General features: G+C 39.0%; 1 protein-coding gene across 3 annotated transcripts in view; it reads left to right on the top strand.

Moving 5' to 3' along the window:
• LOC137298545 (kalirin-like) overlaps positions 1 to 16,970 on the top strand; it is a 282,884-nt gene that overhangs the window by 23,815 nt on the left and 242,099 nt on the right. For all 3 annotated transcript variants that reach the window (XM_067830847.1, XM_067830846.1, XM_067830845.1), the window contains exons 2-4: positions 8,999 to 9,073; positions 16,091 to 16,205; positions 16,606 to 16,696. In XM_067830847.1, coding sequence (XP_067686948.1) covers positions 8,999 to 9,073; positions 16,091 to 16,205; positions 16,606 to 16,696 — 281 coding nt within the window. The remainder of the gene's footprint in view (positions 1 to 8,998; positions 9,074 to 16,090; positions 16,206 to 16,605; positions 16,697 to 16,970) is intronic.

The following is a 16,970-nucleotide window of genomic DNA, read 5'->3' as shown; positions in this document are numbered from 1 at the left end:
TTGAAGAACAGGTAGATAGCTGCATGACGTGAGATGGGATAAGTATATGAATGTACAAGTTATGGTTAAAATTTCCAATTTTCATTTTTGCGTGATTGGAAAATTGTTTTAAAAAGATTTCTGATATAATTTGTGCAGTGGAAATAATCATTTGCAGAACTGTCTGATGATGGAAACTGAAAAACTAATTGCAATGAATGAATGGGGCACGAATCACCAGTGTATCCTTGACCACCACAAACTACCTCGCATTTCACATGCACTCATACCTATTACCCTGTGTATTAATGTGATCACAACCAGTTCGCACCAGGTGCATTTGGGAAAGCAGGTTTAAGTGAAAACCTAAAAATGTCTTCAGAACATCGCCTATTTCCCAATATCAGTGGCTTTCCCAGCACTGTGATATGACACAACAGCGGAAAATCTGTTTTCCAAGCTTTGTATGAATAACATGTGAGACGATTCGTTTGATGGCGTGTATCGTTTGAAAGCTCTGCACATAAACTAATTCAATGTGCCTTTGCCGAGAGTATTTTCACAGTTGTAAGAAGCGATTTTATTGGAAAAGGATTTGTTTCTGATGACACTTTTTTCTGCCACAGTCTGCTATAAGGATCGTGATTGGTCAAAATTAGGCACGTGACCCACGGCTGCCAGTCATATTATAATTTTTGTTAAAATAATTCTGTTCTGAATGTATTAAGCAAGAAACAGCTACCTATGTGTACAGACCTTATTGGAGGTGTTGTACTCGGTCATGACCTGCCACAAAAATGCTTCATGAATATATTTTCGCATTAAACATCATGTCTGAGCATGAAGATTGAGGTGGGAAAAGCTGAGATGTCACTTGTCAGTGACTTGACTTACATTACAAGCTTGCACAAAAGTGATGGAACCACTAACTTATATATACGTATGACAAACTTTTTGTATGCTGTTGTTGATTTTATTTATTAGTTTATTCGATTTATTTGATGATTTCCTCAAACATGGTTACTTTGCTGTTTGGAAATATTTCATAGTGGAGCTCCTGCCAAAAATCTTCGAGAACCGTTGCAAAAAATAGTTATTAATTTTGATTCTGCCGACATCATGTGATAAATTGAAATGTAACAAGTGTTTTCAGGCATTGTGAAAAGTGATAAATTCAAAATATGAATGGTAAGTTAGGTAGGTTACTAAAATTTATCTCATTTTGACGAGACTACTGCCTGGCCTCCAGTGGACTTCTAACATTGTAACTTCATAAAGACTGTCATCATAAAAACAAGATGTGTTCTCATTGGCTACTGAACACCAGTTAAGGCAATCAAATGCAGGCTTACTTCATTGTCTGCCCGGCTGTATTCAAGGTGTGTGTGAGGGTTTATAAACTGGGGACATGTGTGAATGCGTGTGTCAGGGGGTGTTTATGGGAGATGTGTCAAGGACTGGATTAATGTAAAGTGTCTTGTTCATTGGAAGTGTGTCAATAGTCAGTATTCAGAATAGAGAGAAAAGGGTGCAGGGCATCAAAGAAAGTATTAGGGTTAACAGTATAAGGAACCAAATGATGAGTAAGTAGAAGTGTAAGTGTCTGTGATTAACCTTGAGGGAAGTAAGAATTGTATTAGTTTAACTTTCTAGAAGTCTGTCTGCAATTGTGGGTGGTTCTCTGGGTCAACCAGTGGACCGAAGCAGATAGTGGGCCAGATGGAATGCTCATAGAAAAACCTGAAACCTGACATTTGTTGATAATTCTTGTCTAGCTGCATGGAGCATGTAGTGGCAGCAAAGGGATCAAGTCAAGGAAAGGAATCTGTGTGACATGTATAATGAGAGCTGATATATAGCCTGTTTTTGAGAGAAAAAAAGTGCATTGCTGTTGTTTCTCTATATATTCTGTTAATGTGTTCTGTAAGTACAATTACATATCATAATGTGCCCAGATGGATAGTAATGTTTTACATGAATTCAGTGTATTCAGTCAACCCTGGACCACTGTATGTTTAGAAAATGATATGAAAATGCACTCAGTGAATCACGTTTACAAGGGCCAGTTCTGGTACACCTCCACTAAAGTGCTGTTAGATATTGATGAGTGGCATGTATTGACAGTCAGTGCTGCATGTTGAGTTCTCTGGCTAGATGACCATTCCAGTCTTTCAAGAGGACCTCAGAATTGATGGGACAGTTAGGGATTTGGTTACACCAGAATGGGCATCTCATGTATCTTGTGCAGTGCTGCTAACCTACAGGTTGTCTACGACAGAAACAACTTCCTGTCTGTTGTCTTGATATACATTCTCCTGTCTACAGTCTGGAGGAACACTACTGTTCGTAGTTTTGAAGAGCATTTAAAGCTTTGACTTGTTTTAACAAAGGTGAAAGTGTTAGACTGGGATAATGTGATAAAATATTAATATAAATACTGGTGATGGGGATGCTTCTTGTTGTGTAAGTAAAGAACAGCAGTTTTAGTTTATTTTATCAGAAGGGGGATATACGAATCATCATACCCATGCATTCATCAGTCTGTTTACCGTCCATTTTCCCAAACCATTGAATTATTCATGTGAACTGTATACATAGCAGTGGTGAAGTGATGCTTTTTGAGGATTTGGGGTTTGAAAAGTATTTTTGTCAGTGAATTAAAGGCGATAAGTGGCAGTGAACCAAAAATGTGGTTTTTAGAAGCTAAACTTCATGTTCAGATTTTGTGAGACTTATCCCCTCATGACTCGGTAAGACCTGAAAAGGGGGATGTCATTTCATACTGTTCCTGTTGTTTTTCAGCTGGCGACACTGAGATAGAGTTACCTGCAGTATATATAGACTGTGAGTCAGCCAATAGCTGCTACTTGACTCCTCTATCAGTCTCCCCCATCCTATTAGTATCCCCCTACCCTCTCCAGTCCCTTTGACCATCCTATGGAAGAGGGACGCAGACAAACTTGAATTAGTCTGGACAGCTTGATGCAGGTGAAAAACATATAAAGTCCCTATTGGTATTTTGACAGTGAAAGATCCCTGATACATGAGCGCAAGCCACCAAGAGCATTTCCACTGCAACAAGGGACATTGGTGGCCAAGATTTATCTGTTGTAGCACTTTGTGTAGAGCGCCTTTTGTTTTGCTTCTAGATTTAATAGGGTTTATTAACAAGATGAATGTTTACTGGTTTCAGGCTTTTCCCTTTTGTGAAACAGGTTGATTAGTGTGTGTGTGTTGATGGAGTGTTGACACTACACTGAAGCATCCACACTGAGAGTCAGGGACTCCACTACAAACATATGGGGAGCACTGTTTATTTAACAACTGATCAAAATGTCTCGTATATTATCCTTTTTATGGTGATATATAGCATACTGGTTGAGGTCTATCTATTCAGGAGGATAGGTTTGGTTGATGGAGGGGATTTGTTTGGGGGTTGATCACATGTGTACTTTGCTCATCGAAGGAGACAATTTTTGGCTTAGTTATTTGACTTGGCTTGAGGTAACAGGAAAGAATAAATTCTGACAAAGTATAGATTGAAATTAAAACTGTTTAGGACTGGGATAATTACACAATTTTAACTATATGTCCCATTAGCCAAGACATTTTTTATTTGTAGTAATTGATATTATTGTCAGTTATGTTTCCTTAAACTTATCCTGGAAATGACAGCCTGTTGTTCCCTCAAACTAATCCCCAGTACAACACTTGGATCACAGGTTGAGTGAGTGAGCGAGTTAGTTTTATGCTGCTTTTAGAAAAACAAATTCAGGAATAGTGCAACGGGGGACAACAGATATTGACTTCACACTTTGTACCCATGTGGGGAATCAAACCTGAATGTTTGGCATGACAATCAAACACTTTAACCAATAGGCTACCCCACTGCCCCAGCACTTCCTGAGATTTCCCTACAATCAAATTGTACCACTCACTGCTTTGCAGACCCATGGTAATGCCAACAGTTACCATGACCTCACCATCTCACAACAAAATTTATCCCTGCAACTAATTAGAGCTGCAACGATTCACCAAGACCTCGATTCAATGCAAGTTTTGATATTCAGCCTTCGATGTGATCATTTTCAATTTGATGTTTTATACAAGCAAAAACTTAAGATTCATTTTATTCTCTGAGTTCAAGTGAGCTTGCCTTTTTGCACGTTTAGCTTGAAATCCATCATCAACATGGTAATGTCTATGATCAACAACTCTCATTGGATAATTAGACAGTGTCAAACCAGTCACATTTCCCCTTATTTCATTACTTGAAACTGCTTGAGTTAGAGTCAAAATTACATTCTCATTGTTTGGAAATAATTTAAATATATATTTAATCATCAATTCCAAACAGTGATAATTGTTATTGGAAATTGAAACTAGTGTATCAGATTCGATTTTCAATGATTTGAGGCGAATCATTGCAGCCCTACCACTGATGTTGGTTAATTGTAGGGGTTCAATGAATACACTATTTGGCGAATATGATGTGTATCACAAATACTGGTTAACAAATATGAATAGTTATTCATGAATACAACACTGTAGTTAAGTGATTGATGCCCAATATGGAACCCCCATGTTGACAGTTAATTTGTAGTAGTAACCAGTGATCTGACATGACCGTCATATTTGGTATGTGATAGACTAATACGCATTTCCACAGTATCAGTGCAGCTATTGTAAACTAACATTACTCGAACTACTGCATGGCTAGTAGTAGCATGTATTCCATTCTGGCACAGGTTGCATATCTCACCTTGAAAAAGGACATAAGGGCTCAAGCAAAACATGGTCCATAAAAAAAAGTTGTTATTATTAATTCATATTCACGAATTCAGTTCTGGTGACCATGAATAATGAACTGAATACATGAGGTCTACAGTTTGATTCAATAAATATGTGAGTTTATCATACCAGCCTTAATTTTACTTTTAACTCCACTGACACTGTTTGGGCATCATATGTATATTTAACTGAGAGGCTGGAGAGACAATACACATTTACCTGCAAAATAAAAGGTCTGTGAAGTTAGGAGAAAAAAAGACTTTTGACTTAAAGATTATTGTCTGTCTCTCAGGACAAGAACAGAACACAAAAAGTATCTCTTCTTTTCATAAGAAATGGTCAACAAATAGTATAAAAAGCTGCATTCACACTCTAATTCACGTCTGTTATCTTTATGGTGAAACAGTTATGGTATATGTACATGTAGAAGGTAAAACTCGTAAAAGACCTTATCACACTTTTTAAAGACAAAGAAAAGCTGTTAGATTGATGTTAAATAATTATACTTTGTGTCGATGACAATCATAACACCATGTCATGCTGATCACAGCCATGTCACACTGATAACAGCCATGTCATGCTGATCAGAACCATGCCACATTGATAACAGCCATGTCATGCTGGTCACAACCATGTCACATTGATAACAGCCATGTCATGCTGATCACAGTCATGTCACATTGATAACAGCCATGTCATGCTGATCAATGCCACGTCACACTCTGGTGACAACCATGTAGCATTGATCACAGCCATGTCAGACTGGTCATAGCCATGTCTCACACAAACAATGTGATTAACCAGTGATATTGTGTGACCTTCCCACCTAGAATTTGGAAGTGTATTGCATGTCAGTGTTTGCCTTAATGCAGAAACATGCATTTTTCATGCAATAAAATAATAAAACCAAGCCAAAAAAAATTTGTGTGTGTTTTGGACGTATAGATTCTGATCTACATAATTTTAAAAAGTACCTTCAAACCGCAACATATAGACAAACAATAAATTTTAACATGATTCAGGATTGTACTGAAAATTTCACATGCAAAAGATTTGGACTGCATATCTAAATTTTATTTCTGCATGCACTCATACAAAACCTACCGTGATCACTGCGTGTGCTCATCGGCAAAAATTTTCAAAGTGCACTGCTTGCTTGTATTTGCATGTTCATTTGTATGATGACCGATTTGTTCAACTCCATCATCACATATGTAGATGAATTTCAAATTGCTGCAATTTCTGATACAAACAGAAATGTCCAGATCAGTCAAACATGCATTGCCTGTTATAATGTGGGAAGGAGCTCTACCATTAGGGTTGTGTTCCATGCTATTTTGTAAGTGTTTTGTTTTGTGATGGTCTTATTGGGCATTTCGATATGTGGCAGGATGTACATTCAGGCCCCCCTAAGTAATTGAAGGAATTACAGCATATTTGAAGGAATTGCATCTCAAATGTAAACAAACGCAGCCCACTCGCGAAACAATTGCAGCGATATCGGTAGTTTAGCGGTAATAACAGAAACACATCGGCCCTATCGGAAGCAATGTCGGTAATACTGGAAACATGCTCGGCCATCTTCGGAGATTTTTCGGTCGCGAGCGGAAACTCACGCAGCAAAACATGGCGTCGTTGGAAGAAACACCCGTCTCGGTGAGTTGTGTTTTTAGTTCCTACCATTACATTTTTATATTTATCCATCTTTGACCACCCGTGTTGAATGCGTTTAGGTATGAAGTGTTGTCGGGACAATAGCTTATGTTTTTAGGAAAAGATTGTCACTGCAGAACAGTGTCACAAGTCATGCCCCTGGAGATTGTTTAGACATGAACATCGAAGTCGTGCCGATGATTACGAACATCATGAACGTGTGCCATGAAGAAGTTTATGAGCCATAATTTTTCTTTCTATGAAGTGCAATTGACAAATTTAAACACATTTTACAAAAGTGATGTTATATCTAGTGCACGTTCGTAATCATCGGCACGACTTCGATGTTCAGATGTAAACAACCTCCAGGGGCATGACTTGTGACACTCTCCTAGAGTGACTATCTTTTCCTAAAAACATAAGCTATTGTCCCGACAACACCTCATACCTAAACGCATTCAACACGGGTGGTCAAAGATGGATAAGTATAAAAATGTAATAGTAGGAACTAAAAACACAACTCACCGAGACGGGTGTTTCTTCCAACAACGCCATATTTTGCTGTGTGAGTTTCCGCTCGCGACCGAAAAATCTCCGAAGATGGCCGAGCATGTTTCCAGTATTACCGACATTGCTTCCGATAGGGCCAATGTGTTTCTGTTATTACCGCTAAACTACCGATATTGCTGCAATTGTTTCACGAGTGGGCTACGTTTGTTTACATTTGAGATGCAATTCCTTCAAATTTGCTGTAATTCCTTCAATTACTTAGGGGGGCCTGACATTGCGATAAGGTAGAGGGCTCCCAAGGGGAATTACTGGGCAGATAGATTCCAAGGAAGTATGACCATAGATAACAGCAGTGGATAACACTATTTTACCCTATAATGATTCTTGCTGTTTTCTGTTTCAACAGTGGGGCTGCCTGTGCAGACATGCAGTAAAAGATCATCAAGAGGGAAACCATTATTTTAGTGGGAAAATAAGACCCCATTTATCTTGTCTTCTGTAATAAATTCAGACTAGCACTAGACTGTATCCAGTCTGTGTTCCTCACAATGCCAGTTGTTAGACTGTGTTCAGTATTTGTTCGTCACAATGCCAGTTATTAGACTTACCTCAACTGTGTGCATCACACAGTTGTTAGTCTGTTGTCGTGCCAGTTGTTAGTCTGTGTTCAGTATTTTACATCACAGTGCCAGTTACTAGACTGTATTTGTATTTCTATATCACAGTGCCCGTTGTTAGGCTGTATTCAATAGGACACTAACGATGCATCAAACTATCAATGAATTGCAAGTGTTGAGTGTACGATAGCAATTAATCGATGGTAGAAACAAAAAACTCTTGATGCATCTTTAGCATGTGTGACTATTGATAGTTTAGTAAGTTATTGCTTTCCGTTGATAAATGCACAAAATACTTGATGTTTGGGTGCAGACTTGCAGCTTCTTTGAGTATGTGTTTTAACTGTTGATTTGGAGTTTAAGTTTCAGTTATAAAAGAAAGTTACTTACACAAAACATGACAAACAAGTAAACATGAATGAGGTGAGCGGACTTCCAGCTCAGCCCCTGGGCCTTTCCTGCAAGCAGCATAATTGTGCCCCCGATCGTCCCTACACAGTCAGTCAGAATACCGGACTCCACACACTCAGTGTAGATGTGAGCATACATATATATACAGTTTTCAACAACAATGCACAGGCAAAGATTCAACAATAGACAGATAGAGAAACTATAACACTTCCTACTACAGTTAATGTGATAACAGACACAACCAAGGAGGGATGACCAATGAAGGCCAAAATGTCATGTACAGTAATTAATGACAAAGAGGAACAAGGGAGATGACAAGACAATACACTGTGGTAGTGATAAAAATTAAGAATGCAGATTAAATAATAACAAATAAGCCTTGTATGGCTTGTTTACATAGTTTGGGATTTTAGAAATAATTGGATGATGGCTCTCCTGAATAAGACACTATAACAGTACTTATGACTAGGCAGAATCCTGAGTCTGTATACATCATGGCAGTTGGTACATGTAACCATGGTAACTCATGCTGGTACCCAGTTGGTATATATCATGACACTTGTGACCAGATTGTTTCTAGTCTGTATCTATAATGATACTTGTGACAAGAAGGTGCCCGGTCTGTTTACTATATTGTTCTTCACTGCCTGTCATGATATAGCTGAAGTATTGCAGCATAAAAACTTAACTTCTTCATTGTACATAGTTTGTGTTTGATTGTTTGTTGTGTAACACTACATTCACAGTATTCCAGCTATATGACAGTGATCTGTAAATGATCAATTCTGGAGCAGATAATACACATCATGCGTATCAGTCGATGCATTTATGATACAATCGCATGTATCAACCAAGACAGCAGGTGTCACCTCCTCATCCTATTAGTCCTAACCCTGTATCTATACTGTCCCCAGTCATGATAAGTGTCATGTCTGTGACCATGGTGACTAGAGCATCCAGTCGTCCAAGGGACCTAGATGATCCCAACTGCTTGTAATTGTACAATCAGAGGTTATACTGTTATCTGTGTGTTCCAGGAGGAAGAAGAAACGATGGCCTGAAGGCAGCGGACATCGTACCAATCCTACGGGAGAGAGTGGCCTACCTTTCAGGTGAGTTGTATGCATCATCTATACATGCACCACCCTCAATCCCACCTTGTCAGGTGGTGGGGAATTTCATATTGCATGCACTTTTCCCCCTCTGAAATCACTGGACCTCTGAAACTGAAACTTCATATACTTGCTCCCACCAGTGACAACTTCCAAATTCAACGACTGAAATTAATGGACATTAAAAATTCTTAATAGCATTCAATTTTCTGATAAATGGTGACTTTTTTAGCATCCTGTGTTTTTGTTAATTTAAATCAGAAAATAGTTTGGTGTTACTTTCTCCTATTTATTGGTAACAATGAACGAAGGAGTCTGTATTAGAATACCCACAGAATTTATAGCCAAACACATGCATATTATGGAATTTTTTGATTCAGTGATGGTGATCTTCAGCAACTACGTGCATTTCTTCAAATTTGGCATTAATGATGAAACATTATTACAAATAATATGGTAACAAACTACTTAAAACAGAAGTGTGAAAGGGAAAGTGGTGAGGAATCAGGGATAAGTCCTGACCAACAGAAAACTGACAAGAAATCTAGCATAGAGATAGGCAGTTCCTTGTTACATGTCAACTGATGGCATGATTTTGGAATTATTTTTATGTTTTTGCCTGTTGAAATTTCATTTAGCTTGTAGGTTAAGAAGTTACAGTCTTTCGCTTGTTTTTAGAAAGGGTAAGTTCTAACCCGGATTGTAGTTTTATTCATTGTTTAGCAATATTCCGAGTTTAATACTTTGTCCATGTATTTGATTGCTGTGTAAAGCCTCATTTAGCAATATTCGAGCTATATGACAGCAGTCTGTAAATAATTGAGTCTGGACCAGACAATCCACATACCTGCTTCCACCAGTGACCACTCCTAAATTTGTTTAATATGTCTGTAACATATTTCGACATGGCCTCTACAACTTAGCAGTAGTTAAAATACTATTGATGACAAGCATTCAGCCATCTTGCGACATAGTTATGGGCAGACATTCCTGTTTTCCTCACTTCAAAAGTAAATATATTAGATTCAGAGTTCAAACTGTAAAGTACAAGTAAATGTAAGTGTTCTGCTTTACAGCGAGGTTCTATATTCTATTATGCAGATTTAGAAATATTTCACACCTTTACATCTTTTCATTATAGTTAGTACACTCTCTATGAGTATTTATGTAAAAAATATTGGAAGGTTTATCAAATTTTCCAAATCTCTTGACTACATTCCTAAGGGAACTTCAGTGCCATAATACTGTATCAGTCAGGACTAACTAGGAGTACCGGTTCATTTTGTTAAAGAAAGCTTCACAGATATGTTTTCTATATCCCAGTGAGACATATTAAAGACTAGTGGGCTAAAGAGAGTGAACTCCCTTATTAATGATTGATAAAATCAAAGCGAGACTTACAATGTTTTTGGAAGCCAGCATGTGAGACAATGCACCAACAGTGTCTATTCGCGACTCATCACAAATGAAGAGCAAGTGTCATGTAATGGTCAGAGGGGTAGGAATAGCAAGGTTCAAAGATACAAGAAGAGTCAATCATGGAAAGTCTCAGTCATTTCAAGTCTTTGGTCAACCAGACAGGTCTTTAGTAGTGTCACCACCTTCAGCAGCAATAGATTCAGCTAATGAACGACGTCATTCGGAATCCTATTCCACTTGTTCCTGAGGGTGTCTGCAAGTTCTTGTCGGTTCGTTGTTGTCTTCTCACTTGGCGATTAAGATGATCCCACAAGTGCTCTGTGGATTTTAAGTCTGATGAGTGTGCTGGCCATGGGAGAACTTGGATATTCTGGGTGTTCAAGACGTTCTGGACAATTTGCACAACTTCCCACAGTGTGGGCCCTGGCATTGAAGTGTTCCCTGTTGTTGATGACGAAGAAGTGGTATTGCCACAGGTTGAAGAATGTCATCCCTGTATCTCCAGGCATTCAAATTCCATGTAATGTGGCTGGTCATGTATGTTGATTCCCACAAATTCCTCCCGATGCTTTTCGTGGAAGCAGTCCAGCATTGTTTATGTGGTTTACTTGCAACCAGACCTCATTGTGGAACATGTTAAACATGGTCGACTTCGGTCTGGAAAAACCACTTGCTGCCTATTTTGTACCAGTCAGCAACATACAGTTCTTGCCAACTTTAACGTACAATGACAATGTTTTTGGGTCAATGCCGTTCCACGCAGAAGACATCAAGTTCTGATACCTGCTGCACGCTGACATCATCGCACAGTATGTCAACAGATGATATGTCCCAGAGCTGTTAACAACATTTCTGTTGCCGTAATGAAGGGCACACAGATAGCGGTCTTCCTGTAGGGTCCTCACCCATGGTCTGCCTGATCATGACTGCGGGAACAGCCTGATCATGATACCATGTGTAGAGTTCAGGGCCCTTACAGTATTGCTGATATTGGCTCCCATCTGCCTCATACCTATGGCCCTGTCCCTGAACATATCAGTGTTCCGGGTGGTTTTGAAAATAGCTGGTGACCTACGCCGACAGGGTCTGAAAATTCCGGCTGAACCAGTTTTTATCTGGAGAGAAAGTAATCAGTATTTATGGTGAAATACTGTCAATAAATGTGTTGCAGGGTGTGCTGTGTGTTGCTTGTTGTTTGAGAATGTGTTCAATAGACCTACATTAAATACAGTTATCGATTCAATGCCATGCTGAGGCAATCACTGAATCAGAAAATGATTTCAAGCGGTCCAACTACATTCAATAAATGTGTTCAGAATGCCATTAAATAAATTGAATAAACTGATGAATAAAATCAACAACAGCATTCATAAAAGTTGTCAGATGTACATAAAAATGACTCTGTCCATCCTTTTGTGTGATCGTGTAATGTAAGTCTAGTCACTGACAAGTGACATCTCCGCTTTTGCCACCTCAGTCTTTATGCTCAGATACGATGTTTAGTGAGGAGTGTGCACATGAAGTACATTTGTCACAGGTCATAACGCAGCACGATATGTCCAGTAGGTTCCATAATTTACATATTGATAGCGATTTCTTGCTTAATGCGTTCAAAATGCCCTTAGTTTATCCAAAATGTTCGTCTAAATGTAAAAGTTTTCATTTACAGGGACAACATGACTGTAATATGATTGGCTGCCTTGAGTCACGTGCCTGATTTCGGCCAATCACAGTCCTATGTCAAAAACGCGTCATTAGAAACCAATTTTTATTCAGTAAAATTGCTTTTTACAACTGTGAAAATACTCTTGGAAAGGGTACTGTCAAATGCAGATTTCAAACAAAATCCACCATCAAGCGAATAGTCTCGCGTATTATTCATACAAAGCTTATAAAACGGATGTATCTTTCCACTATTGTTTCATGTTAGCGAGTGGAAAGCTTCTGATAATGGAAAATGGGCGACTGTATGCTATGTAAGATATCTTTTTATGCTAATTTTCCGATTACGTAAATATGACAAAATAAAAGAAAAGGCACGGGGCTGTTATGACATGTCACAATTGGGAAAAAAATCACCATATTTTTCCATACCCTTAACCACTGGATAAGATGTTTGACTTTTATTTTACATCTTATTTGTTCCCGAAAAGAACCTTGTCAGTGTACGCTGTTCCTTTTTACTACTGGAAGCCATTTTTTTCACTATGCACGCAATGCTATGGCTATAAATAGATAATGGGGCGTGGCAGTGTGCTACTGTCTGTATCAGCCGATCATGTGGCATGGCATGATTTGTATATGCACGATGTGCTTAAGTCTATATATCTAGATGTGTAAAGATGTTGTTTTTAACTGCAATTATATTAAATTTAAAAGGCAACTCAATGCAACTCTATGTGGGACCTGATAAGTAAGGTGAGCTGTCGTGCCTGGTTCTGCTGGTGATACACCACAATGTAGCTACATCATGAAAAAGCAATGTGGTAGAATGGGTATGAGACAGCAGTGGCCATGCTGGGACCAGACTGGAGGTCTGCTGCATTGTTCCCTTGTTGACAAAGTGGCCTAACAAAATCGGCTAAATATTTTCAGTTGTGTTACAGCCACAGTCTGATAAAGGGAAGCCAGGTGGAAGTCATTCAGAAATCATATCTTGTTTCCAGATGAAATTGTTTTTCACATTTTATTTGTTTTCACTTGTGTATCAGGTGTATCACACACATGGTTAAAAGTTACTGGTCATTTCATCAGTTTACATGTAATTCACCTGTCAGTCACAATTACAGATTCAGTTCTCTCGGTCACACAGATACCCTGTGTGTCACACACAAACAGGCTCAGTACCCTATGTCTCACACACTGTACCCTGTGTCACACCGTGATATTTTACCCTTTGTGTCACTGATACTGTGCCCTATGTCACACACAAGCACTGTAGCCTGTGAGTTACACACAAACAGGTATTGTACCCTGTGTCACAGAGATATATTGATGTCTGTGTGTCAGATACTGTATCCTGTGTGTTACAGACAGGTACTCTACCCTGTGTCACACACACTGAGATACAGTACCGTGTGTGTCACAGATATTGGGCCCTGTGTCATAGATACTGTACCCAGTGTCACACACAGGCAATATTGTACCCTGTGTGTCACAGAGAGATATTGTTGCCTGTGTGTCAGATATTGTATCCTGTGTGTTACAGACAGGTACTGTACCCTTTGTCACACACACTGAGATACTGTACCGTGTGTATCACAGATACTGTGCTCTGTCATGCAAATACCGTGTCACACACAAACAGGCTCTGTACCCTACGTCTCACACACTGTACCCTGTGTCACACAGTGATATTTTACCCTGTGTGTCACAGAGAGATATTGTTGCCTGTGTGTCAGATATTGTATCCTGTGTGTGTATCACACAGATACCCGGTGTGTCGCACACAAACAGGCTCTGCCCTATGTCTCATACACTGTACCCTGTGTCACACACACTGAGATACTGTACCGTGTGTATCACAGATACTGTGCTCTGTCACACAGATACTGTACCCTGTTTCACATCACACACAAACAGATATTGTACCATGTGTCACAGATGGATACTGTACTGTCACACAGACAGATACTGGGGAAGCTGGATGGAAGCCATTCACAAGTCACAAGTCAGATGAAATTGTTGGTTGAAATGGTTGAAAGCAACTGGTCATTTCATCAGTTCACAGATAATTCACAAGACTCACGACTACAGGTGCAGTTCACTGTGTCACAGACAGATACCCTGTGTGTCACACACAAACAGATACCGTACCATATGTTTCACACTGTACCTGTGTCACACAGGTATTGTTTCATTTATCATTATGATGACATTTATGAAATAATATGTTGAATGTTTAATTAGTTAAAGTATGACAGTTACTATTTGTGTTCATACTTGTTTAAGTGGCTTCTTGTTGGCAGATTTCTTTTGATGTAATTTGTTTATGGATCACTGAACAAAATGAAGAAATAAGACAAACCTTTGGTTGGAATTGGAGAACTTATTCACAAAATATTAGGGTGTAATTACGTGGGTCTGGCTAATAACTTTTTAATTTTTCTAGTAAAAGAAAATATTTCCTTGTCTAAGGTCATGTAAATAAATAAAATGTCAGAAGAGCCTTGCTGTTATTTTTATCATATAGCAGTCCGTATGCCGCCCAGGTAGACACTAAGGCTGTTGAGTTGGCAAAACTGAGATAAGGATATTGAGCATGTTGAGTGAATGATCTGCCAGGAAGCATTCAGTATTGTCAGAAAACATGTCAGGACATGATAATCAACTGTCTGCTCATTTTCCAAAACTTTGTGATGATTTAAAGGTTGCAACTGCATGTATGTATAAAAAAGACAAAGCAGCTGTTACCTTGATGAAATCTCTTCACTGGTTAGTATGTAAAAAAATCCCACTGACAAAGTTTTACACTTTTGTTGACTTTTTATGTGAATTTGAAACTGAAGACATTGAATTTCTCAAGGAAGGTAACTCCAACCACTTCCAGTGATCTGTTAACATCTGTGTCTGATGTGTGGGTATAAACTACAAGTTAAAATGGAAGAGTCTCAATTTGTTACAATTTAGATACTACCAGCTCTGTCCTGTGAAATATACCAGTTTGATTAATATTTGTGGCATTAATTTTTGTTTGGGACTCATAAAGGTTTTGACGGACTCGTATATCTGTATAGGTCAGCGAGTCAGGCAATTGAATTTATAGATTTATCACTGGTACCCTATGTCTCACACAGATGCTTTACCCTGTGTCACACAGTTACTGTACCCTGTGTCACACACTGATGATACAGACAAGTGTGTCAGAACTACAGATACTGTGTCACAGATACCCTGTGTGTCACACACAAATACCTTGTGTCTCACACAGACACTGTACTACACAGATTCTGTGTCACACACAGGTACTGTACCCTGTGTCACAGAGATATTGTTGCCTGTGTGTCAGACAGTTACTCTACCCTGTGTCACACACAGCGAGATACTGTACCCTGTGTCACAGATACTGTTTCCTGTCACACAGATACTGTACCTTGTGTCACATCACACACAGACATTGTACCATGCGTCACAGAGGGATACTGTACTGTGTTTCATCTTGGTTCCAGATGAAATTGTTTTTCACATATCACAAGTACCCTGTGTACCCTGTGTCACACAGATACTGTACCCTGTGTCACACACACTAACACAGACATGTACAGTGCCTTGTGTGTCACATAGACAGATACTGTGGCCTTTGTATTACACACAGAGGGATTTACCTTGAGTCCTGTATTTGAGGGTCCCTTGGACTCGTACTGTTTTTTTTCAGGGGTTCTGGAGTGTAAAATGGGGGTCTCTGTCTCTGAGATATTAATCTTATTAATACCATGTTACTCTACTACTGAATTGTATTGGACCCTGTATAATACAGATAACACAGATTTCCTGTTCTGAAATTATGTGGAGTTTTTTTTATTCGGCCTGTAGGAGATGCAGAAAGGTTTGGTAAAGTATCAGTTTACACGCTTGACATGATCAGCTGTTGTGTTGTAGGTGGGCGAGACAAAAGAGGTGGACCCATTCTGACATTTCCATCACACACTCACCCAGAGAGGTTGAAGTATGAGGATCTCCGGCGTCTCATGACATATCTTGCCAGTGTACCTAGGTAAGATCTCCGGCGTCTCATGACATATCTTGCAAATGTACCTCAGTAAGATCTCACTTGATTGTGGCCTAATGCATGAGTGTACTCAGGATATGATCTCACATGCTCAAGACAAAATGCACTAGTGTACTCAGGTAAGGACACCTAAGCTCATGACATATTTCCCCAGTTTACTCAGGTATGATCTCACATGCTCATACACCAGTTGACTTAAATCTAGTTTCCTTTGTTCCACTGCAGAGGAAACAAGATTCTTAAACGCAAAACAAATAACAAACCATTTTCATAATGAGTCTGGTTAGCGATATCTCCCAGAACTTGTAGTCCTATTAAAATGAGGCAATACTGTGTGGAGCTTGCAGTTTAGTGGAGATGTTCTTATTGCACTGTCTCGTTTCAGTGATGAGGTACGAGAGCGAGGGTTTACTGTGATATTGGACATGCGAGGCTCCACCTGGCAGACTGTAAAGCCCATTCTCAAGGCACTGCAGGTAACATATATGTTTATCTTTCCTCACTCATAAATGTGCTTTTTCTGATTAGCTGTGCTATCTTCAATTATTTTCAATGCACCTTGCTTACAAGCAAATAATTTTCATGTTACCTGCAGTGGAGTGCCAAACTGTGGGAATTCATTTGATACTTTATCATTTATGTTATAATTCTCTATCTTGAATTATCTAGTCTTACATGATGTGCAAAAATTACCAATATTTTTCAAATGCAAATCAGTGGAAGGGAGATAACTCTAAGTTGTTTTTTCTT

The sequence above is a fragment of the Haliotis asinina genome, chromosome 10, assembly GCF_037392515.1.
Source record: "Haliotis asinina isolate JCU_RB_2024 chromosome 10, JCU_Hal_asi_v2, whole genome shotgun sequence".
Lineage (NCBI taxonomy): Eukaryota > Metazoa > Mollusca > Gastropoda > Lepetellida > Haliotidae > Haliotis > Haliotis asinina.
This window is presented reverse-complemented; position numbering and strand designations above follow the sequence as displayed.